Below are 26,098 nucleotides of genomic sequence, written 5' to 3' on the forward strand. Positions count from 1 at the left end.
GTACAGAAAGCAGCACCTTGTGTTTTGACCAGAAGGTCAAGTACATTTGAGCTCATTACTCCAGTGGTTGCCTCTCTTCATTGGCTTCCTGTTCAGGTTAGATCAGACTTAAGGTGCTGCTGCTGACTTATTAAATTGTGAATGGCAGTGCAACATTATACCTGTCTGATCTGGCAAACACATACGTATGTGCTTTGCACTCCCAGGGGACTAAGCTTTCTTAAAAAGACCGCTGGAGAGCAGGCTTTCTTTTTTTGTGTACTAACATTGTGGAACAGCCTACCTGTAGACGTTAGGCAGGCATCTTGTATTGATGTAATTAAAACAGAGCTGTGACCAACTTGGTAAATGTCCTTTCATTGTTTTTGTATGTCTTTAAATCTTATTTTGCAAAATTGCTTTACTTATGTTTTAAATCTATGTGAAGCACTTTGATTGAAAGCACTTTATAATTATAAATACATGTATTATTATTATTATTACCTTTTGTAGAAGTCTGAAAAGAATCTCTTGAGAGTAGCCTCCATTTGTCTCATCATCTTTCTTGCACTTCCACTTAAGCTGTAATGAAAAGAGAAGGAAGAGATGCATGAGGACTCTGAAGAATTGAAGAATTGCATGGTAATGTTCTAATGATTAGACCACAATTGATTAAATTCAGCTGATGGGGAGACAAAGCATGCCATGCAGGCTTAGCCCTGATGGGACTGCAGGAGAAAAACATTGTTAAGCTGTGTGAACATCACCTCAGCACCACCTGTGAGACCTGCAGTCAATTTCCATTCATAACAAGGGTCCAGAATAGCTAACAAGGCAAAATTAACATACCAAGCCCTGGACAAGAATACACAGTGACTCACTATAGCTGCACAGAACAAAGTATCAACAGAACAACAGATATGATGGAAAATACCCAAAGCAACCATTCATGGGCAGAAATACTGACCCTCTTTCCCTGAAATGTTTTGTATCTCTGATCAGCATTTGTTTTTGTACAATTTTTGTTAATTACCTTTTTGCTCTGTGAATAATGCAACTTTAAAATCCCAGGTAGAACAATTTAAAGAACAGTCTTCACAAAAAAAGCATTTGCTTTTTTTTCTGTACTTATTTGGAGGACTATCACTAAAGTTAGTTCCCATATATCTTTCAGGAGATGTTGTGTAACTTCTCAAACTCAGTAGCAGCTTCCATGACGAGCACAGAGTACTGATACAGCTCCAGCATTCTGCTCACTGTCAAAGTTAGATGATTTCTGGGAATCTGCATGTCTACTCGGACTCCTTTACCAATAATTACAGTTGAAATTTGACAATCTTTCTCCAAAAGCCTGTCTCCAGTGCCCAATAATAATGTTCTAACCCATTAATCCCAAAATGAGACGTTTTCAGCCTAATGTGATGTCTATGGTTCAGGCCAACAACTCTGACACATTGAAATGCGGTTTTGCTCCCGGTTAAAAGGTCTTATGTGAAACGTTTGGTTTGTGTTGATTTTGGCCCCCCTTTTTTATAGAGCATTACATCTATTTTCCTTGTGATTTGGTCTTTTACATGTCTAAATTTTATGACAAAATATCCCATGGTGTTGTCTGTGAACAGCCAAATGGATTATGTGTTAGCCTAACAGTTTAACAGCAGTTTTAATCATCATTCTAGTCGCACTGGTTAATACATTTTAATGTATATCACTTGCATGTTTTGTTTTGTCTTTATGTACCTTGCTACAATCTCTTAAATTCATTTTTTCTCTCTCTTTAGAGATGTTTGATAGGGTCCAAATCAAGAGAGTTGTCCCTAAGCCACTGGCTGTGTTTTGAAGGTCACTGTCATTAAAAGGTGAACCTTCAGCCCAGTCTGAGGTCCAGAGCACTGCTGAACATTTTTCTATTGAGGATATCTCTGTACTTTGATCCATTCAGCTTTCCCTCAACACTGACCAGTCTCCCAGTTCCTGCTGCTGAAACCCCCCCCCCCCACAGCATGATGTTGCCACCACCATGCTTCACTGTTGGGATGGTATTTGGCAGGTGATGAGTGGTGCCTGGTTTCCTCCAGACATAACATTAGAATTGAGGCCAAAGAGATCAAACTTGGTCTCATCAGACCAGAGAGTCTTGTTTCTTTCAGTCTTAGAGTCGTTCAGGTGCTTTTTTGCAAACTATAAGCGAGCTTCTATGTTTTTTTCCCTGAGTTGGTTGCTCAGTTTGGCTGGATGACCAGCTCTTGGAAGTGTTCTAGTTGTGCTAAACTTCTTCTATTTGAGAATCATGGAGGCCACTGTGCTCTTGGGAACCTTCAGTGCATCAGAACTTTTTGTAGCCTTCCCCAGATCTCTGCCTGTTAACCATTCTGTCTCTGAGCACTGCAAGCAGTTCCTTTGACCCCATGGCTTTGTTTGTGATCTGATATTCATTGCCAATTGTGAGGCCTTCTATAGAGTGGTGTATGCCTTTCCAAATCATGTCCAATCAATTAAATTCAACACAAGTTGACTCCAATCAGGAGTAGAAACATCGTGGCAACAATCGAGAGAAATGGGAGGCACCTGAGCGAAATTTCAAGTGTTTTTTAAAGAGTCTGAATTTTTGTGTCAGTGTGATATTTCAGATTTAAATTTTTCATAAGTTTGGGAAAAAAAACTTTAACTCCTCATTACATAATTGTACATGAGTGTTTAAAGTATTAATACAAAAACATGTATAAATGGAGCCAAACCAAGGACATCCTCTTAACTTTTGACCACTGAGATAACATTACAACATATTAACATATTGCCTTTCTGAGCCTTTCTAAAAACAGAACGAAAAAGAGGAAGAAGTTCATTTTTACACATATACAGCTCAAAGCCTCAAAGATATATCTATGCAGTAATGTTCCCATGTCCATTAACATGCACCAGTCACTGTTACAGCTGCTGTTTGTTTTTCTAACAGAGCACACAAGTGTAGAATATATTGCTGCATTAGATGGCTATCAAATTTTAAAACTAGATTTAATGTCTAAACACATTAGCTAACATCCCCAGTGTCTGTTAATGTGTACAGGCTTGGTCGTTTCCAGGAGAAAATATAATAAGCCTCCTCTTGGCGTCGTTACAGGTCTCCTGACGACGCCGGGCCTCCTCCTGAGGAATGGGCGTTAGAACAGCCTGTACGCTCAGTGGTCAGACGGGGCATGTGGTCTCTGAATAATAAATTACAAATGTTTAACATTCTATCGAAATCCCTGATGAGGTTCTGCTTGCACTTTCACTCAAATGGAGAAGCTCTTCTCTTATTCCTAAAAACTGCAACGCTCATCCAGGTCCCAGTTTGCAAATTAAATAGCCTTTATAGCCAAGACACTTACCTTTAATTTGGGGGTCACACTGCTCTGTGAACACCTCTCCACTCCTGAGTCTGTGGAAAAAACATGAGAGGAGAGATGAGATGGAAGAACAAAGACTCTATTGTTTTATAGAGAGAAAAAAATGTAGCGCTAAAAAGCAACAGCACTCATGGGACTTGTACAGATTTGAAATTGGCTGTCACTTAGTAAAACTATGCCTCTTGCTTCAGTCTGAGGATCCACTGAGTGCCCCTTGAGAATGAGCAGACAAAACTCTGATCCAGGGGTGGGCTTTGAAGGCTTGACTTCGTGCAAAGCTAAAAAAATTGCTGACTATGCTGGAGTAGATCTGCAGCCACTAAAGACCTCCACTTTTAGGCCAAGAGTCAGTACTGTCTTTAAATACTAACAATTCCCCAGCTTTATTTATAAATCTCATATTTCTGTCTTTGATATAAAATATTATCAAAAGGTTACAAGTTTAATGGGCAACTATGTGCATGCATGATTCTTGGTATTTCCATGTAACCCTGCCAAGTTATCTCCCCAACAACAATCTAAAATAGACCTCTCGAGAGTTTTAAAGCAGCACAGAAATTCAAATATGCACTCAGTTATTGTTATGTGAATAATATTTGGTGAACCACAGGGGGGCCTGGTGGCTGCTGTGGTTGGACTGACAGCATAATGGTGGGGAAACACAGGGGTTCACTCAGGCTTTCAGGATCATAAAAGGGTTCATATTAGATCAGACTGATTCATCCGGGCAGAACAGGGCTGTTTTGGTAAAGCTGGACTGGATGTGGGCATACTTCTCTGAGTGTAGCCTCCTGTCTGCTGCCCCTGTGCTTCTCTCTCCCTCTGGATCTGCTCTCTGATGAGTCTCTGTTCCTCCTCTAGCTGCCTGGAGCCTTCCTCTCTCAAACGGGCAATCTGGAAGGAAAATATAACGCATAGCAAACTAAACGATTAAACACTGACACCAATGAAAGTTTTCACCACACTTAGTTGTAGTTCTTTAATGTCATTTAAATGTTGTGTCTAAGTTTTAACACAGTCGCCCATCACAAGCCAGGACTGTCACTCCAGTTAACAGACCTGTTCTCTACATTTCTGTTGCTTGGATGTAAACCAGTACAGTGGATAGATGGCAGCACATTCTGGAAATATTTGATCCAGAAAATGGAGACAAAAATATTTAATGACCAGAGCAATGTGCAACCACATTTAGCACAGGCATGGAGTTATTATCTTACATATTATGTGCACTGGGTGCCAGTTGAAAGTGGATTAACTGCAGCTAATATTATCAATACCAACACCCTTTTTGATATAGCTTAACGGCCCGGGTCTTTATGGATGCTTTTCTATCATTTGCCAGAAACATGAGACAGCAATGTTTTTGGCCAAAATCTACTTTTTTTTTCTTTGATTTTACAAATTAAGCACATAAAGCATTTTTAATGTCAACTGTGTAAAGCTGTAAACAAAAAAGCTTAGGTTCTGGGTGTGTTAATGTATTCTACTATGTTTTATGTCATATGTAATCCATCATGCAAGTCACAAAAGGCCAGTGGCGATTATTGTTATTTCTAGTGCTTATTTTTAACTGCTCTAAAACTGATTTAACTGATTACAGGCTTTGTTTAAAATAAATTGCATTTAATCTATACATATCTTTTATGAAAAGGACTCCATTACAGATAGATCTAATACATAAAGTTGGTTACATACACTATATGGACCCATGTTTTCAGCCACCTGACCTTTGTACCAACAAGGACTGTAATGACATTGTATTCAAATACATCTACTTCAATATGGAGTTGTCCCCCCCCCCATTGATGGGGTTGAGGTCAGGGCTCTGAGTGGTCCAGTCAAGTTCTTCCGTACCAAACTCATCAAACCATGTCCCAATAGTCCTCGCTTTGTGCACTGCGGCACAGTCACGCTGGTATAGAAAAAGGGCTTTCTCCAAACTGTTATTACAAAGTTGGAAGTATAGCATCGTCCAAAATGTCTTGGTATGCTGAAGCATTAAGCTTGCCCTTCACTGGAGATAAGGGGCCTAGCCGAAACCCTGACAAACAGCCCCATACCATAATCCCTCCTCCACCAATCTTCACAGTTGGTACAATGCAGTCAGGTAAGTAATGTTCTCCGGGCATCCGCCAAACCCAGACTCAGCTATCTGACTGCCAAACAGAGATGCGTGATTTGTCACTCCACAGTTCACGTTTCCACTGCTCCAAAGTCCAATGTCTGTGTGCTTCACACCACTCCATCCAACGATTGGCAATGGACTTGGTGATGTGAGGCTTGCATGCAGCTGCTCAGCCATCGAAAGCCATTCAATGAAGCCACAGGTTTTGTGCTTAATGCCAGTGGAAATTCAGAACTCTTCAGCTATGAAAGCATCCATATAATGTATCTTTATCACAGTATATATAGTTATCTTTATCTTACTCCTATGTTAGCATTAATAAGAGTAAATTCATAACTTTAATCAGATCTGGTAGCTTATATTCAGTCCTTTGCAACCCCAAAAGACTGCCATCAAACACAAAAGATAAATCAATAAAAAAATGACTGAACATGGTTTTCATCTAGTTTAAAAAATAAGTGGGCAGCTGTATGAAAAGTGACGTATTACATCTGAGATAAACTCATTACTATAACATCTTTATAGTTATTTTTCACAGACTTAGTTAGTCCTTAAATTTATCAGGTAATTTGCTGATAGTTTTGTCAGAGGATTTGGCACGATCATAATCTAAATTGCAGAGCAACACATACATTAGCACATTTATAGCTAAGGACTTAGTTGATGGAGTGTGAGGAACTGTTTCAATATGGTTTTGGATTGTGTTTATCTGTGTTAAAGAAACTAGGCTCCATTTTTAGTGTTCTCTGAGTGTTTATTACCTAGTCTAGTCTGAATTTAATGTTCTGTTTAATCATCTGGGAAATTAGAGTGAGCAACATCCCTATATAAAAGTAAAAATGATAATAAACACTAGTTTTAAGTGACTTAGATCACATTCCTCTATACTAAACCCTGCTGTAATTCATCACTACAGCACTCCTCACAACACTCTTCCAAGAGAGTGTGCACACCACCTTCCTCCATCATTTGAGGCAATTAGACCTCAAGATGAGAGAGAAAATGGAACAGTGCCATCTACTGGTTTCCTCCTCCCCCAAAGGCACACAGCCACATATTTACATGCATTAAGCACATCGAGCACATGTCATGACTCACAGAGGAAGCACGAACACCAGTTGTATTTATCATTAGCTTTCTGAACTAAGTGCATAAAGTCATGCAATATCACCTAATGGGTTTACTGATCATTCTGATAGGGCAGTGAAGAAAAAACCTCTCTCAGATAAAGCCTTTGTTCCTGGCCCAAGTTTTTGGAGGATTTCAGCTCAATCAGAGCAGAGTATTTGATAAAAAAAAAAAGAAAAAAGCACCTGTGTGTGCTTCACGGTTTCCTGGATGCACAGAAATATACAGCTGAGGCCTATAGGATGGGTAAATGTTTATGTTAGTTAGTTTATATCTTCTCCTGGAGGTGTATGTTCTGTGCAATGCCATCTCTCATGTACTTTCTATTTTCTTACCTCTTCTTCAAGTGTTCGTGTGATTTGCACCTCCTCCTGGGTCTGAGTTTCTGCTAGTCGTTCTCTGGCCTCCAAGTCTGCCAAGGAAGCACACCATTAGACACATTACAATTGTACATTCACTTTTATATAATAATTTTGAATGACTATTCCTCAATTAACAGACTGAACTGTATAGATATACACTGATTACATTAATACAGCATCTTTTGTAGCTGCTCTTCACTCAACTAATTTTCTTTTGTTAACTTAATACAAAGATGAGTATTAAAAACACATTCAAATCAGTACATACTTCATAAAATTAAAAATTAAAGTGACTCACCTAGCTTAATTTTCTTCCTCTTGTCATCTAGTTTCCTGTTTCTTTCTTCTGCTTGTTTCTTAGCAGCACAAATCTTATCATAGGCAGCCTGAAAAACCGAAAAGGCACCAGCTGCATTAGTTAGCTTGTGGGTGTGTGTGAGTGGGTAGGTGTGTGTCAGTGATTAATGACAGGTACCTTGGCAGCAGCATCCGTTAGCACCTCAAGAGCCTGGGACAATTGGTGGAAGAGCTCCACTAAAAAAGAAAAAGGGGACGAGAGAAGTGAGAAAGCAGGAAATCCTACAACTGAAAATACACAGGAACACTTTTGATTTTATGCGGTTCATATTAGAGCCTCAGGAAACTGGGTTTCCTGTTCACAATGGCTTTCCAAACATAGCTCCACAAAAATAGCTCACGGAACTTTGTAAATTTAAAACATGAAAAAGGTTGAGGAGAAAAGGTGAACATGGAGTCCAGAGAGTGAAGAAAACGTGAAATTTGCATTTTGCTTCTGCCAAAAGAGGCCTCATGCTCAGCATGATTTATTTGAGATAAAGTTTTGCTTTTAGGATCAGACAAACTGAGACAGGTTATTCTTTAAAAAGGTTATAAAACTCTCACAAAATGAGTTTCCTCATTAATTGGATACGCCACAAACTCTTCGATTGTTCCTCTCTTTGATTAGAGCTGGGGCTCCCAAACTTCTCAGCCTGCAAGCCCTAAAACGCCGTGTCAGAGTCTGGGACCCCGCTGTCCTTCACATGGTTAGAGCATGCTATGCCATGCACAACCAGGCACATTCACTAAAAGGTTTTTCCAACACCTGAATTAGAACAACACAAGAGAACAAAACAACCTATTGTAGTATAAAGACACCTGTGTCTGGAAAGTCCAGTCACCAATTCATCAGCATTCCTGGCTACCATTACACCATGAAGACAAAAGAACACTCCAAGCAACCCAGAGAAAATTATATTGAGAAGTATAAGTCAGGAGGTGGATAAAAAAATCCAAGGTACTGAACATCCCCCCAGAGTTCAGTTAAATCCATCATCAAGAATGGAAGGAATATGACACACGTGTATATCTGCCTTAATCAGGCCGTCCTCACAAGCTGAGTGACTGTGAAAGAAGGAGACTAGTAAGAGAGGCCACCAAGACACCATGACTACTCTGAAGGAGTTACAACAGGGATCATCAAGTAAATTTGTATGAGGGCCAGAATGAGTCTTGGCAGAGACTTTGGGGGCCGGACTTTCAAATAAACAAAAAATAAATGCCTATTTTGGCCTACTTAACACATCATTGTGTTACTTTTTTTTTTCAAAATGCACGTAATTTTAAGGCATTAACAGTGAGATCTATCCCTATTATAGTTCAGAAGGCCATGAGGAGACTGGCCTGCCCACAGACTTGGCCACTGAAAAACCCCAGAGAATGGGCCTTCCCCAGTTGTGATTTAGCATCACTATTAACCCATAATTTACATAACATTTTATAACTCCCTTTTTGGTATTTGATTCAGCCATTTATTCAACATTTTTTGCCACTTTTAACCCATTTTTGATAACTTTTGCCGCTTTTGGCCCCTTTTTCCTCTCTTTAACCCTTTTTCCCACTTTCCTGCCAATTATGGCCATTTTGCACCACTGTTTAATCCCATTTCACAACTTCACCAGGCCACACTTGCAATATTTTTGCCACTCTGAACCAATTTTTTAATACTTTATGTTCCTTTTTGCCACTTCTACCCATTTTGGGCACTCTAACCCCTTCTCACCACTTTATCCAACCAGTTTAGCAACATTTCTGCCAATCTTAATCTATTTTTCACATTTTTTGATACTTTAACCCTTTTTTGATACTTTTTGCCCAACTTTGCCACTTCTTAACGTCTTGTAATTATTTTTCCTACAAATTTTTGTCCCTTTGTGCCACTCAATAACCAATTTTGACACTTATCACCCATTTTTGCCTCTCTCTAACCCCTTTTCACCACTTAATCTGACCATTTTTGTAATATTTCTGCCAGTTTTACCCATTTTTATGTATTAAATAATAATGGCTGGCAAGTGGATTTCTGTAAAAACATATTAAATGTAAAGTCATTCTAGCTAAAAAGGTTTCAATATCAATCATTTTTAGGGGATGGATTTAACATCTGTGACATTTAAAGCCTAAAGTAACCCTTAAAACCACAACATCTACTTTTCTCCTCACATTTTCTGAATTTAATGATCTTCTGGGGGCCAGATAGGAAGCTTTGAGGGGCCTGATATGGCCCTCGGGCCACCAGTTGATGATCAGGGAGTTACAAGCTTCAGCAGCTGAGATGGGAGACACTCTTCGTACACAACTGTTGCCTGGGTTCTTCACCAGTCAAAGCTTTATGGGAAAGTGAAAAAGAGAAAGTCACTGTTGAAGAAAACTCTGATTAAATCTCCACTAGGGTTTGCCAAAAGGCATGTGGGAGACACAGTCAAGTTGAAGCAAGTTCCTTGGTCTGATGAGACCAAAATGAGACGCTATGTTTGGCGAACACCAAACACTGCATCACCAAAAACACACCATCCCCACTGTGAAGCACAGTCGTGGCAGCATCATGCTGTGGGGATGCTTCTCGGCAGCCAGCCCTGGGAGGCTTGTAAAGGTAGAGGGTTAAATGAATGCAGAAAAATATGAACTTAACAAGGTGAATACTCTGGAATTGTTGCGTCAAAGCCCACACCTCACACCCAAGGGGGTGAAGACTTTTTATAGACACTGTATAGTTGCCTCCATTGGAGTATTAATAAAATAGAATAACAACCCACACATAAACAGAGAGGCACATACCAATAAAGACATAAAAGCATACATTGTACATTTCCCCTGTTTTACAAGAGTCAAATAAAAATACAACAAAATAAGTCATTTTAAAACAACACCGTAATGCTACTGCAAAAGCCAGAAACTCTCAAGAAACACTGCTTAAATTTTTGATTGAGATGGACACAAACGGTTTTAAATATTTTTAACAACAGACAGCGAGACCACAATCCAGTTCCCCATCACACAACAGCCACACTACTGCACAGGACTAGCCAAGCTTAATCATTCACTTATGGGGGGCCTTACCGAGCGATACAGTTTCTCCCTGTGGGTACTGGCAGTGCTCACTAACAGGAGGCTCTGGAGATCACGCTGCCAGCAGAGGGACTCAGGTTACCTACACACATATAATGTGATGGAATGTAATCCAACAGGGGGAGACCTGCAATGCCCACTGGGCAGCTCAGAGTGTCACAACACTGGGGGGCTGCAAAGGAACAGTGTCTTCAGCTAGCAAAGATTCATGACCCTCAAGTCACCCCTTCCATGCAAACAAACTTCCCCTTGGGGGGCAGCAAGTCGTGAGACTTTCTCTGCTCTCGTGCGATAGAGACAGAGTCGGTCCATGTGCGGGTTCAAGTGTTGAGGCCCTCCAAACCACTTGGTTTCCATTTCTGGGAAACCGACCCCCTGCTTTTGTATTATCCCTCTCAACCCCCAAACCCCACCAATTTCCCAGTTTTTTTTCCCCTGACATAATCAGGAATTGTCTGAACCATCCAGAAACCACAGAAACCTCACTTAAAAACATGCCTCGTGATCAGTCTTTTTGTCCAAGGTGCCTTTTTTTTCTGCTTCTCTCACGACAAAAAGCTATATTAAGATTTCCTGGTCTAATTATTGACATGCTGGTTGGCGGAGGTCTTGTAAAAAGTGAGGAGTGTGGAAACTCTGGTGGCGCTGGTTATGTTTGGCTGGCGAGAGAAGCAGTGGGAGAGTGAGGCGCTGGTTAGGCTTTATACAGTTCAATGGCTGGGCCGTCACTACAGCTACACTAGAGCATTTATTTTTGATCTGCAGGTTTATGGTTGCTGGATCTGATGACTCATCCTAATTCCTCTGTAAACAATGCAGAAATTGAATTAACAAATAATAAATCTTGCTGCATTTCTGCTGTATGACTAGCAGAGGTCTAGTGCTCAAAATGGATAGTGGGTAAAGACTTACCAAGTGGCTTACTCACCTGCTTTTGGATTGTCTGGGTTCTTGTCTGGATGGCATGTCAAGGCTTTTTGTCGATAAGCTTTCTTGATCTAAGATGAAAACAAGAAAAACCCCAAGAGTTATTCAATGTGGAAAATGTTGATTGGGACAAAAGACATCTAATCATCTTCTTAAGTAAATATTCTGGCTATGTGAAGGTTAAATTCTTACTCTCAGTACTGATTATCTTTATCCCGTCGTCCTTGGCCCAGAAAACCAAAGCCTAAATAACAAATGATGGTCCCATTGAGATAATGGCACTAATGGTAACAGCCTGACATGAAAGTGCTGGGGGTGAAATGTGGTCTGCATTTAAATAAGAATCAGGAATTGTAGTGTTTGGATCAAATCAACACCTGAGCATATCCTCTGCTTTGTGTTCTTTTTGACATGTTGTTAATGGAATATAACCACACACTGCACAGTGAATTACCCCAGAAGAATTCCAAACAGGCCTGCTGCCAGCTCGCAAGATAAATGTGGCCTGAGCTGCCGCACAGTTTAAGTCCATCTTTATTCAAACTAAAATAAAATGTTACAATAACATACACAAACAGAGTGCCATTGTCTATAACAGATCTGAGAAGTCTGCCATTAATATTTTAGGCTGGTAGCCAGAACATTTTGGGGGGTTCAGAGAACCAAAGTGAAAAAACTAAACAATACTTTGGAGTATTGTAATGTCTGAGGAGGTTTTAGTTATAGCTTTTTAACTCCAGGTCACTGCTTGGAATGCTGACCATTCACTGGTCCTTCAAGGGACCAGTTAATGACAAGGTGGTTTTCATTAGATCTGTGCTCCTCTCAAAAAAAAAGAGAAACTTTGTGGAGACCAGAGGGGGCTGAGGAGTGCAGCGCTGAAGCTCTCTGCACACATGCTCATATATATGCATTGCATGCAAAGGATTTGGCACATAAATCCCCCATACATCCAAGCTGACACAAAAACACACATACCGACATACACTTTCTCACCAGCTTTAATCAGCCGTGCCAATGTGTTGCGTGTTTTCACATACCCCCCTCAACACAAATCAACCCTTCTGCCAGTACGCTACGGGCCACAGAAAGTGGGAGCTCCTTTCTTCATGTCTGGGAAACGTTTGCGTTGGACGCCTTGTCCTCTGGCATACACAGCTTTTCCCCGTGTTGTTTTGCACAATTTTATCTTAATGATACACGCCAAAACATACAACGCTGACTTTACTGGGAGAAAAACAGAACACGACTCTGAGGGAACTGAGCCGAGTGGTGTAATCCATCAGTGTCCAAGTATTTTTTAACAGCAACCCCAATGAGTGTCCATAACAGTCAACTTAGACACATTGGGCTGGATGCCCACTGTCCAGGGTAGAAGAAAGGCCCCCACATAATTATATGAAAGAAAGAAAACCTCAAGTGAGTCCTCTGGATATTATCACGGTTCAGACAGCTCCTAAATGTCACCAGTCCTTTCTCTTGGTCAACATCTCTTGGTCAACATCAGATGTTTTCCTTATTATAGCTCAGTAGGTTCAGTGAGAGGGTTTTGAGACAGGAGACTTCATTCAGACATATTCAGTCTGGATTTGTGGTACATGGAGCCCTCCTATAGATCGAGACTGACACAGGGCGGAGGAATGGTGCCAGACACATTTGCGTACAGTTGGCCTAAGCCTTCTTCCTTTTTTTAAGCCTCCCACTACCTGTTTTTTCTTCTTCTTCTGTCTGTGCTTACAGTCCTAGCTTGTGCCTACTACTGACAGGGGTTCTGGTGATGTACAAGCAAAAACAGGGCTCCATTTTTAGTCAGCAGTTTGTGTTCATTTTTTAACAGGTTTGGTTTCAGTTCAACAAAAAACTGTCCGTCTACCTCATCAAGCTAAAGCAGAAGCCTGAACACTCAGACAACACATGGGGGAAAGAGAGTCTACTTCCTATGAGGCGTTCTGAGTTCTTAGTAGGGATGCACAATATTATCGACATGATATGGGTTTCGGCTAACATGGTACACCAGATGGATGTGTTTCACACATCCATCTGGTAAACCACTGCCAGAGAGCATTTGGGAAAGGGCAGAGCCTTTGAAAAATAAAAAACTCAAAAAAAGCACATCTTTACAGGCCAATCAGAGCAACAAAACACGTGACGTAGCCGCTACCAAGCTGCACCCCTCCTGAAGGAGTTAACTCCATAAGGACTCCATAACGCAAACCATGGCGACTGTAGACATGTCAGTACACGACTGTTGTCGTTTTGAAAAGAAAACAACTCACTGCTGTTCTTGTTCTTCTTTTAACAAAGAAATGCCGTCAATTCCTGATAAAACTGGTGCTTTAGCAGCATCCATGCTAATCTCTTCAGCCATAATTCCACCGGCCTCTTGTTGCTGCTTGCTTATGTCATGACTCCGCAGCGCCTGAAAGTACTGTCCCTCGACGCTGATTGGTCCTGTCACTTTCTAACCGGGCCCAAACAATTCAGACAGGAGCTTTGCAAGATGGATTCGCGAGTGAGAAACGTGGAAAAGTTACAGCTCAGTTACATTTAAAGCCACAGACATAGAAACAGCTCATTCTGAGGAGGGCTGAAACAGAGGGGCTTTCTAGACATGCAAAAATCCAATACTGGAGTGGTTTTTCAGCAACAATCTCCACAGGCAAGTTTTGGGGACCTCTGAGACCAGTGTAAACTCATCTTACAGGTCCCCTACAGAAATGCGTGGCACAGCAAGTAAACAAAGTGGGATGTTTTTTTCTGTTAAATTGATTAAAAATGTCTCCAAATGTACTATCATAAAGAAAGCATTACTGTTTTTACCAGTGAACTTAAGTATCGATTAATTATACTGAAATCAAACACAAATCATCTTCCACGGTGCTTTAAGAGTTCTCAGTTCACACTCACTTTACCCTCCATGTTCTTCATCACTTTAAGTAAACTGACAACGTAAACATGCCATCACATCTGTATTTAACACCACAGATGTTTGGCATTGTCAGGGCAAAACGCTGATCCTCTGAGCTGTTAAATGAGTGAAACCTGTCCACACTGATGTACTTCTGGTTGAGAACAGCTGTCATTGTCTTCAGTTAAAGTTACACTTCCCTGCATTTCAGATAATCATCCAACTTTCCTCTCTCTCATGGTTTTTTTCTCCATCTCCTCCTCATTCTCTTTCTTTTCCTTTTAACTTCGTCTCACATCCTTCACGATATCTTGTCTCTCCTGTGCCTCCAGTGCTGTTCTCTTAAATAATACATGATTACTCCCATCAATGCCCTAACACGCAAGCCTTAATTGATGCTGGAAGACCCTGAAGCCCTTTGGTCCTACAAAGTAGAAGTCACAGCAGGCCAACTTTTAAAAAGGTTAGCACATGTGTGGATGAGAGCTCTCAGATCGAGTGGCGTCTCCTAAAAGGACTAATTCACTCTGTTACTGTGGCACTGAACTTTGTGCAGTTCACTAAAAGCTTTTAGGGTCGGGTCTTAAATCAGGCATAAGAACTTCTGAGCTAAGAAGTGCAGTGCCACATGCTCACAGATAGATTTGGTTGTTTTGTTCTGCTTTTCAGTCTCTTAAATTACAAATCTGCAAGAAAACAGGATGCTGATGGCAGCAATCTCAGCTATTTCCCACGCTGAGTTTGTGGAAATCAAGGAAAGACCCTAATCATGCAGCAGCAGGCTAACAGTAGCCCAATGGTTAGACTCTCTGTTCCTCCCTGATCCCTGCCTGCCACAGATTTAACTGCACTCCCACATCTTGATTTCATTACGCCAGTCTTTGGTGCCAATTAGAGTTGACAAAACTGGTTCTGGTGTAAATGCAGCACAGCCTGATGGGCCCCTACTGGTCCCGTGTAGCTGATTAGCTGCCTGATCTGCCACGGGCCCATCCTCCTTAATTACAATGCCCTGCTATTTACAGGATATTATCAGCTGGAGGAGAACAATCGCAGGCACGGCAGGGAGATGGAAGGACAGAGGCGAAAAGGGCATGAACACAGACAGAAGACGAGCTAAAAGAAAAAGCAGTGAAATGCACTGACTGACTTTTAGTACATATGTTACCGCCTGTAGCCTGATCCTTACCAACATACAACCCTACTTTTAATTTTTAATGGGATGGCAAAAAAGTCCAGTTTTACATCTTTTTCAGGGTTTCATCTGCTTCTGGTGTGATGACCAATGAGTTTAAAAATTACTATTACAGTTAGAGGAAATCACCTGTGCTTAAATCTTCTGTCTAGAAGTGAGCACAGAGTGCAGCAGATTAAGTATACTTAAATTTAAGTAGCTGAATGAACCACAGACCATTTGTGTGGTCTTGACTGTTGAGAACTTCACCAACCAATCTGTGGTAGGTAAAACACACAAATAGGCTATTATTACCCAAACCCTGCTGATATGTATGCGCTCATCTTTTTAAATTGAAGGCAGCCTTCAGCAGGGGCTCACTAAGCTCTTTAAAGACAACTAGTCATGACATCCTGGACTCTGACATGCCAGTGCCCAAGAATTTATCAGCCAGCAAATCACCAAAGATGGTCAAAAGTGGTGATAAAAGAATGAGTTGTTAAACAGGACCAGGAGGAGATGCAAAATGCATATCCCCTACGTCAAAGTGCTGTTTTACAAGCTGTGGCTGAGCCCACATAAGCAGGCTCTGGGATGAGCCTTGTCCCCTCTCTCTGTGATAAACAACGTGCCTGATAGTGGTGGTGGAGCAGCGGTTGAAACAATTGAGATAAGTAGCCTATCTGATGACATCCGTCTTCACACACTTGATTGATTTTTTAGGCCCTCCAGACTCAAGTGCACTACACACACTATCATTTCGACCATCAGCAGACCTCACAGAGCCAGCCGTCTGCATTACGGAGCACTCAAGTCTCCCAAAAGCTGCAACCGCTAATTTCCTCCGGGATAATCCTCTGAGAGAGACAGGACTTTGAAATTCAATTAAGAAATTAACTTCTTCCTTCGCTTCGGCTGCAATTTTAATTTCCCATCAAGTTTGTGGATTTTAGAAACTGCTGAAAACTGTGGGGAGAGGTGGTCATTGGAAAAGGTTGGATTCAGGACATCATGGGGATCTGCTCATGGCTGGGAAAAGAAGAGGTCATTGGGGAGTTTTTCCAGAGAGGGCTTGGAAATTCATGCAAATCATGCATGCAAAAATGTCTTTCAAAAACAAACAGACAGGAGCTTTGACAAGCACACTCTTCAAAGTATAATAATGCTGCACCTGGCTATCTGCCTATTAAAATCCCAATTCCATAGAAGTTGGGGCGCTAAAAACAACGCAATGACTTACAGATCTCATAAAGCCATATTTTATTCACAACAGAACACAAACTACATATCAGTTGTTGAAACGATGACATTTTACCCTTTCATGAAAATATTAGCTCATTTTGAATTTAATGGCAGCAACACATTTTTAAAAAGTAAGGGCAGGGCCATGTTAACGTTTGTGTAGCATCCCCTCTTCTTGTAACAGTCTCTTAACATCTGGAAAGTGAGAAGACCAGCTGCTTGAGTTTTGGGAGAGAAATGTTGTCCCATTCTTGTCTGATGTAGGATTCTAACGGCTCAACAGTCCTGGGTCTTCTTTGCCGGATTTTCCGTAGTGTGACTCTCCAAAAGTTTTCTACTGGTGAAAGGTCTGGACTGTAGGCATGCCAGTTCTGCACCTGGACTCTTCATCCATGATCTCCAAAAAAATATTCTAATTTTGATTTATCTGACCACAGAACAGTTTTCCATTTAGCCTAAGTCTATTTAATAACTTTTGGTCTTTTTTGTTTTTAAGATAGCAGAACAGAGACAGGACTGGGGAGCTAGAGTGAGGGTAAGACATGCACCAAACAGTGCAAATAAAGTGATCAAGTGACCGTTGCATTGAGGACTATAGCCTCTGTCTATAGGTACCTGCTCTCACTGACGCCGTTTCTGGATTGTGTTCAATTAAACAATATTTTTTTCATGTAATAGTGAAATGTCACGCAGCTGATATGTTTCTATGTTCTATTGTGAATAAAATATGGGTTTATGAGATTTGTAAATCATTGCCTTCTGTTTTTATTTACATTTTAGACAACGCCCTAACTTTTTTTGGAATTTGGATTGTAGAAATACATTTAATCAACAGACATAAAAAATAAACTAGATAAATCAGTTAACTGTTAATGCAAAATGTAATTTATTTCCGTGTGATTTTGGCTGCTTTCTTTTAAAGGTATCACTTTAAAACTATTTTCACTAATGTTTTTAAGTATGGGCATTTCAACAAGCTTTCATTAAATATACATGGGTTCTGTAAAACTACGACTTTAATTTCTTATTATCTGTAATATCAGATGGCTTCATTTGTCAAGGTGTAAGTCCTAAAAAGTTACTCCATATATCTCTGAATGCTTTGCCTGTGCCGTTACTTGTGAACTACATAATTAAACCAGAGTGGTGCAATGTCGCCATCAAGTGGCCATTTCATCGTGTTACAACTTAGTTTGACAATCAGAGCGCTTGTTTGTTTCTAACACATTTTAAACCTTGGGATTCTGGTCACTTTAATTTCTTATTTGCCTACCTGGAAGGTCTTTTAGCAGGTAAAAAGACTGATTGCGTTATACTTTACTAAACGGACAAACTGTAGAAACAAACAAACACCACTAGCTCCTAAACAAACCGTTTAGTAAGTAAAAAACAATACTTAGGAAACGCAGTTAAAATATGCACAGAATTTTATTTGTTGGTTCATTCAATTAATTTAAGGTGCTTAAGAACACGCGTAGCTGACGTTAACAGTTCAATATTGGCTTTAAAGCTAACTAGCCTAACGGCTAAAGCTAGCCAATTTACACACCTCTTTCGTTGTAGCAGAGCTTTCAATGCCGAGTAAACCATACAGGTCCATCTGTAGGATGTCTTTGGCCTTTCCGGACATTTCTTCCAGCAACTAGCTTCCACACTAACACAGAAAAATCACAAGCGTGAACGCTACGTTAGCGTTGGGCTAAAACACCGATTTGTTGTTGTTCCGGTTCAAGGGAGTATGATTTTGACGTCACCAACTTTCAACCAGGAAGTACAACGCAACTTGGGAAGTGTAGTTTTTTATTCCGCAGTTTGCCTTTGGGTTCAATTCAAACATTCCGACTATTTGTTTCTTATTTTAAAATATAAAATGTATTTATTTGTGGTTATTTTTTGTCATTTATTGTTGGAACCTTCGTTTTGCCTTTTGGGAACTAAAAATACAAAACCTGCAATGCATGCAAGCCTCTTTTTCCATAACCGTTTGCACTTAGGATCTGTGAGGAGACTGCATGTCAGTTTTTACAAAGACAGAACTTCACAACGGCACCAGGCTACCACGGCTTCTTACCCTGATTTGCAAAAGTCTGTGCAGACCAGCTGGCACCCATTTAGCAAGTTCTCTATCAGATAACAGGAGCCGTCTTGTATTATCTTCCTGTAATCTTACCACAGTCATACTGGTCTCAAAAACGATTCCACAATTTCATCTCCAGATTTCAAACACGGTATTGTTTTCAATTTATTCTCTTTTTGACAAGCAAGACGTTTTCCTCACGGTTGAACTTTTCACAGTCAAGTTGAATTCAGATTCTTTTGGAGATTAAATGTGCTGTTGTTTTTCCTTAAATGTGTTCCTCTTGATTGATTTTAATCAGAGCAGTTTTTCACATTGTCGTGATTATATACCCTACATAAGAAATTAAGAAAGAAAATGAATTTAGAAACAGAGACTCCACAAAACTACAGACTGAAATGTAAAATATGAATCATTGTTTTAGCAGCAGGCTAAGTACCGAGTTCCCTCTGGTGGAAAATGTATGTAACAGCATCATTAAGTATAACATTGACTTTATGAAAGTCTGCCTGTATAGCAGTTATATATCTGCTTGAGAAGCCTATATGGTATGACTTCGCCATAAGCAGGGCAGTGGATAACCCCTGTTTCAAAAGGATTACTACAAATGCATTCATGTTTTGTTTTTATTTTGGGCAGCCCAGCCTCACCTATGTTGACATTTGAATCATGGTTTATCCTGCTTAAGTCTGCAGGTAGGATTATTTGCACCCTGCGACACCTTGTATCAACTGTAAAATGTAAGCAGACAACTGCTTATGTTAGAACCGTTTCTCATTGGGAATATCAAAGACTTGTATCAACAATATTGTATTTTCACTTTTTGGCACCTGCCAACAGTGAAGCCAAAACTACCAGAAACTGGTTTGGTGATCATAGTGTTACCGTGTTTGATTAGCCAGCCAACTAGTCTGACCTGAACCCCACAGAGAATCTCTGGATATTACTAAGAGGAAGATGAGAGACACCAGATTGAACAATACAGATGAGCTGAAGGCTGCTATCAGAGCAACCTGGGCTTCATAGCACCCCAGCAGTGCCACAGACTGATCGCCTCCATGTCATGTTGCATAGATGCAGTAATTTTTACAGAACTAACCAAGTACTGACTGCATAAATGAGCATTCTTTCCAAAAGATCATCAGTTCTGTATTATAATTCCTTTGTTGGACTGATGTTCTGTAATTTTCTAATATTTTGAGATAGTGGATTCATACATACCAATACACAATGGCAATCTGTCTGCACAAAAGCTTCAGGGTGTGCTTTATGGCACTACGTAAGTCTACATTCTTTCACATTTCCAGAGAAATTCTGAAGCGCAAAATGAATAATTGTTTATGCTTTCTTGTCCAGATCTGCCTGTAACTGAGTAGCTTGTCTGCCAAGATAACCAATGGTGTCTGCTCTTCCATTTGGCAGAGGGATCCAATAATAATGTGGAATTAGGAACACGTCCTGACATGTCTTAGTACAGCTCTACTTTTCTAAGAACTGGTAGATTAGAGAAAGACTGTGGGAGTAAACATGCCACGTTTTCACTTTCATTAGCTTGACGATATGAAAACATTGACATTTCACTTTACTGTGAACTGATAGGGTTAAATGTGTTTATCTCATTAATTCACTTGTAATGACCCTTCGGTTTTTTAGGGCAACTACAATAAATCCAATAATCTCTTACACAATACACACACTTAAAGATGCTTCTGAAGTAAAAGGTTTTGCTGCTGGGCATTTATTTGTGCCCTTAAAAATGCCTTTCTACATACGTGTGCACTAGACATTAAATAAAACATGATGATGCAGTTGACTTACATGTTCTGGTGGTGTTTTTTATGATCCTGTTCAACTAGCTCAACAAAAGAGTTGTAGGCCATCCATAATGAGCTGTAATATTTGCTCAGTAGCTTTTCAATGGGTGTCATGTGTTCCCATTATTGTTATTACAACAGGATGGAAATGCAGCTTTCCTGGACAGGCTTTGGTGTTGTAACTCGAGTCCCTTCAGTGCTGATTTCTCAGTGGTCTCTGAGATAGATTTACAACTGACAACACATCTTATGGGGCTGAAACTTGGGCTCGTGGGACGTACAGCAGCACAACAATAGATTAACTGTTTGACTGGAGAAGTGAAACTCTACAAAGCCAAATGGTCACACGCTATTGTTCATATAATTACAGCTACATTTAAGAAAAACAACATCTAACAAACTCCTATCTTCTAGGAGGAATGCAAATAAACTCACAGTGGTTATCAGTGCATGACCCTTGTGGGCCTTTATTGTATTGATTAATATGAGCAGTATGAAATATGATCTCTGTGCTTTGTAGGCCTTTTGATTGTGGGCCACAAATTTATGTTTGCCCCTTGTCTACACAATTCATAGAGGACAGTGCCTAACAAATTTAATAGACCCCCTGTCATATTTTTCTTAAAGACCATCCAGCATCATGAAGTGCTTTAATGTGGACTCTTTCATTTTCAGTGAGCTCTCCACATTTTACCATTTTGAACAGAAATGGAATGAGGGATTTCAAACTGAATGCATCCAGTTTGAGCCGGCTCACTGGGCTTCTCTGAGAAGTCAGAAATTAATCAAGCATAACATTCAACCACTAAAACCCCTTTTGCTGTTCAGGAATGCAAGTAAATAACTATAATTTGACATATTAATCAAGAAATATTAATGTGTTTTACTATTTTTTCAGTTTTTTTTAAATCAGTAGATTTGAAAATTCATGGATAACAATAATAATTATATTTAAACATTAAAAATATCATTTGGGTTAAAGAGCTTCTACATATTTGTGTATTAACCATTGCAGAAACATAAAAAATGATTTTGGTAATTACCCATGCTGTTAATTTAGGGCAGCTGTGGCATAAACCTTACTTTGGTTAGGGTTAGGGTGGTCTGATAAATTCGTTAAGCACTGTATATACTTAAACTTGTATTTTACTGAGGTACATTTCAATCAGCCAAATTAAAAGTTTTTTTTTCATTTTTTTTTTTTTTTTTTTCAAGACAGTTAGATGTGTATATCACAAACAATAAGACAACATATATCCCACACCCAACAAAAACAAAAAACAAAACAAAACAAAACAAAAAAAAAACACAAAGGGGGCACAGACTTAACAGAGCAGAATTGTCGCTATAACATAATACATACCATACAGTTCATAAATCCAACAGCTCAATGATAATGTACAGGGGCCACAGACAGACTTACCAAACAAGTGGAAATATTTATATCCACTGGGCCTGTAAATTCATAAACGTTTCATAAAACTAATTCCTAATTCCTATGACACGTTTAATCCTTCAATAAAGGACAGAAACCGATTCCATACGAGCAAATATGATTCTTTACGGTGCTGTAGTTTGGCTATCGTTAACTCAAATGATGCATTCTCTGTCATTAACATAACCCAGTCTTTATATTCAGGTCTTAATTCTCTTTTCCAGTTGCGGAGGATAACTCTAGCAGCTGAAATAAAGCCTGTTAGGACGAGGGCCAAAGCATGTATTGAGGCTTTAGGTAAACATGATGTATCCCCTAGAAGGCACAGTTGTACTGATTCAGGCACGGCACGCCCACCCACTGCTGAATTGTTTTAATGATCTCTCTCCAAAAGGGCAACACTAGGGAGCAGGCCCACATTGTATGTATAAAGGTACCTTCATGCTTCTTACATTTCCAGAATAAGTTATTTTCTAATAAGCCCATTTCATGGAGACGGACAGGCGTAAAGTAATACCGATGAAGTATCTTATAGTGTGTAAACTTCGCCTGAATTTCCCTTGTAAACCAGCCTACATTTGAAATTATCTTTTTCCAAGAGTCCCTGTGGATGTTCAACCTTAAGTCCTTCTGCCAGATAAGCCTGAGACTCTCATTGTTACCTTATTTATGGTAACAATGAGCTAAATTAAAAGTTTAACAACAATTTAGGCTAGGGCTGTCTAGATTAATAGAGTTAATCGTGATTAGTCAAAGTCCACAATTAATGCACTATTTTTTTTTAATTTGCAATTAATTCATTGCAGCTTCATTTCAGCACACTCTGTTTAAGCCACATCATTGTCTCCCTGCACTGCCATGGCGATGGAAAAATAAGTCTACCACTGCTCCTTAATGTCTCATTTCCCTTTAAATCATGATAAAATCTTTAATCTACCTATAAAAGCAGATCTATATATCAAAACAGGCCAATTAGCCTACCCTTAGTTTGAAACAGTGATAAAATCCAAAACCACATAAAAACAAGAGGGGTCAGGCTGCAGACCTCAGATCTTCGATGCCCTCTCTTGCAGACCGCTGCTGTGGGACGGTGTATGTGTCAGGACTGAAATGACGAAACGCCCTCATAATGTTTTTATAAAATTCAATTCCCCTCATACAAAGCCTGGCAGTTACGTTAACGAAATAAACACATTGCGAACATAACAGACAAAGCACATTTCATTAATAAAACAGAATAAAGGTAATCTTGAACTGAATTATGTATAGACCCGGTTTGGGAAGAAGTTTTGTAAAACAGCGCCTTAGCTAAAGTGAATGAAGCTATGCTACCTACATTGTTGACATTACTACATAAGCTAGTGTAGCTTTGTTAGCTTTATCTTGAGCAGTGCAAGCTTTAACAAACAGCTAATCCTATCGTTGCTAGGTAAGCTACATAGGTAGCATCGCCACATGCCAATGTAGCTAAGTTAGCTTTGGCAAACAAAGCATAAACTAACTTAGCTAATGTAGCTTCTTTTGCTTTAGCCTTAGCTATGTAAGCTATGTAGCTATTTTTTCGTAAATAAAATATTGGTTTATGAGATTTGAAAAAGCGTCAAAGGTGTACAGCAGGCCTATTCAATTAGAGGCCATATGCGGCCCAGAACTAATCCCCAAGTGGCCCAGCCTGTGGTCATGCGAGATGCAGAGGGCAACCTGTTTCGCGGGTTTTCATAAATTCCCACAGTATTTCAGATATGTCCTTTTCAACTGTAGCGACAACTGTGCAGATTTAGCTTTTATGTAGTTCATGACTGGGTAATGTCAAGTGGATCCTAGTTTGAGGTCACAGATGAGGTATGTATCTCAGGTTAGACCCTTCATAGAGAGGAGGTATGCAGGAAGTTAGACCTCACAGACACCGTACGAGAAGACAGAATGATGCTGCAGGTAGTCATGATGACAAAAAGGGAGGCCAGAATAACATTTTCAAGCCAGAATAGCAACAGAAGAGCATTTATTGATCTTTAAGTATAATCAAATTAGCTTGTGCAGCACAGCATTTACTAATCACATAGTGTAAGTGTTAAGTTTGATCAAAAAGTGCTTGAAAAAAAAAAGGGAAGTTCAGGTAAAGGTTAGCAGCCATGCAGAATTTCATTTCATGTTTTCATTCTCTTTATTTTATTTTTATTTAAGTAAAAAAAAAAATTTCTACTACCTCAGGTTATGTTTAAATACAGCTCTGTTGCTGTGTTTTATGCACTTTTTGATGACCTTTGTCATGTAGCCAGATTTAAAAGGGAGACTATGAATAAAAAGTGCATATTTTTTCATCATTGTAACAAAAGGGAAGTTCAGGTGAAAGGCTAGTAGCCCTGTCCAGAGATACCCAGTAGAAAAGGAGAAGTTCGAGGAGCCATTAGAGAAAAGCAAAAGTTCTAGGCTGAGAAGGTAGAAGTAACTCGGGAAGCTGTTCGTGAGAAAAGGGGGCCAAAATGGTGACCATGTGACCGAATTTTTTTTTTACATAGTTTCATTTCATGTTTTCATTCTTTTTATTTTATTTTTATTCAAGTAAAAAAAAAAAAAAAACATTTTTACTACCTCAAGTTTTAGCATATATTTCCTCCCTTACAGATGTGGCTTCTCACAGTAGTGGTCTGCAAGAGCAGGTGTCTGAGAGCTGCGATCACAGCCAGACTGATCTTGACAAAAACAGCTCTGAATGCAAAATAGTTGACTTTTAAAATGGGCTAAAAAGGGTGTGATTAATCGTGATTTACAACAAAAATCCTAAGATTAATTAGAATTTAAAAAATAATCTTTTGACAGCTGTAATTTAGGGATAAAAATGTTCAAGTAGCCTTTGTATGGAGCCTTTAAGGGGCATCCAGATTCATGCACTCTGAAAGCTTGCTACATTGTCTTCTGCTTTCAGAGAAAACCTAATTAACTCAAGAGTTTGATAGATTCTGTAACAGTGTCAGGCAGAATGTATTGCCCAGATGATCAGAGAGCCCGAGTTAATTTCCCTCCAACAGAGACTGCCCGCCCGAGGTCGGATCTATCAAATGGGATGGGGAGAAGGAGTGTGGGAGGAGGGTCCGACCACTGGCTGCATTCAGCATCACAAACAGCTTCAAGCCAGACAACAGCAGACCTAATAAGGGCGGAAATGCAGCAGTGCTGCCTTCAGAGTTAAATACTGTATATATAACCGGAAATTAGAGTTCAAAACTGGATGCATGTTTTCAAAAACCGAATCTTGAATTGTTTCTCAAGTAGCCATTTCCAGTAGCCTGTTGCTTGGTGACAAGTAAGAACATAGATATCAACTTAGCAGATGCGGCATCTACGTATCCATAAATATGATTAAGATGACTTGACTGAAATGTTCAACGACACTTACATCTTCTGTGTGATAACTATCCTAACACCAAGGTTAGACAAGCTTTGAACAATAATAACATGTTTGGTTGTGTCTGTGTATGAACTTTAAACTCCATAAATGGCCTTTCTTTGGTTACTGTAGTTAGTGAAATAGCTGCTGAAGGCTAATGCTAATGAGCTAGTCTATGCTAAAACGTTGGCTACGCTAAAAGAAAAATCAATAATGTTGGCTACTCTCTGTTGGACAATGTTGGAAAGGAATACCATTTAAAATACCATTTTACCCGATTAACTGTTCTGTTTATATTCTCAATAACAGGAAATGTGTTCATTTAGCAATACATTCGGTTTATGATTCCTGATATGTAAACTGTGGAGTCAGTTTTTTTGGCTAGCTTGTTTAGCTAGCTAAACGCTCAACGGCATTCTCTAACGGAAAGCTTCTGTATTCCAAACATCAACTTTATATTAGAAACATTTTTTTTTATTTTAAAGTGATAAATATTATGTTGTAATATGTCTGACATAAAACAAATCCTTGCTTGACATTATAGGAATACGAAAATGTTGATGCCTTTTAGAAATACAGCCTTTTTAATACTTCGTCGTTCTCCACCACCTTTGTTGCATCCATACTTAATGCATATTTTTATCATAGTGTCTCTACTCTAATTCGACATGTATAGCTGTACAGAGGTTTACTATATGTGAAGTTTTTAAGGATTCTGTGCCAGCATGTGCAGGTTTTATTC

At 39.6% G+C, this 26,098-nt stretch overlaps 1 protein-coding gene across 1 annotated transcript in view; it reads right to left on the reverse strand.

Moving 5' to 3' along the window:
- The window catches only part of dnajc17 (DnaJ (Hsp40) homolog, subfamily C, member 17), a 56,598-nt gene extending 38,235 nt beyond the window's left edge, over positions 1-18,363 (reverse strand). The window contains exons 1-8 of the mRNA XM_041813406.1: positions 18,192-18,363; positions 11,320-11,389; positions 7,459-7,517; positions 7,282-7,369; positions 6,957-7,033; positions 4,142-4,262; positions 3,351-3,400; positions 484-561 (exon numbers count right to left, since the gene is read on the reverse strand). Of these exons, the coding sequence (XP_041669340.1) occupies positions 484-561; positions 3,351-3,400; positions 4,142-4,262; positions 6,957-7,033; positions 7,282-7,369; positions 7,459-7,517; positions 11,320-11,389; positions 18,192-18,272 (624 nt within the window). The 5' untranslated portion in view covers positions 18,273-18,363. The remainder of the gene's footprint in view (positions 1-483; positions 562-3,350; positions 3,401-4,141; positions 4,263-6,956; positions 7,034-7,281; positions 7,370-7,458; positions 7,518-11,319; positions 11,390-18,191) is intronic.
- Between the last annotated feature and the right edge of the window lie 7,735 nt (positions 18,364-26,098).

This window comes from Cheilinus undulatus, linkage group 18 (genome assembly GCF_018320785.1).
Source record: "Cheilinus undulatus linkage group 18, ASM1832078v1, whole genome shotgun sequence".
NCBI lineage: Eukaryota > Metazoa > Chordata > Actinopteri > Labriformes > Labridae > Cheilinus > Cheilinus undulatus.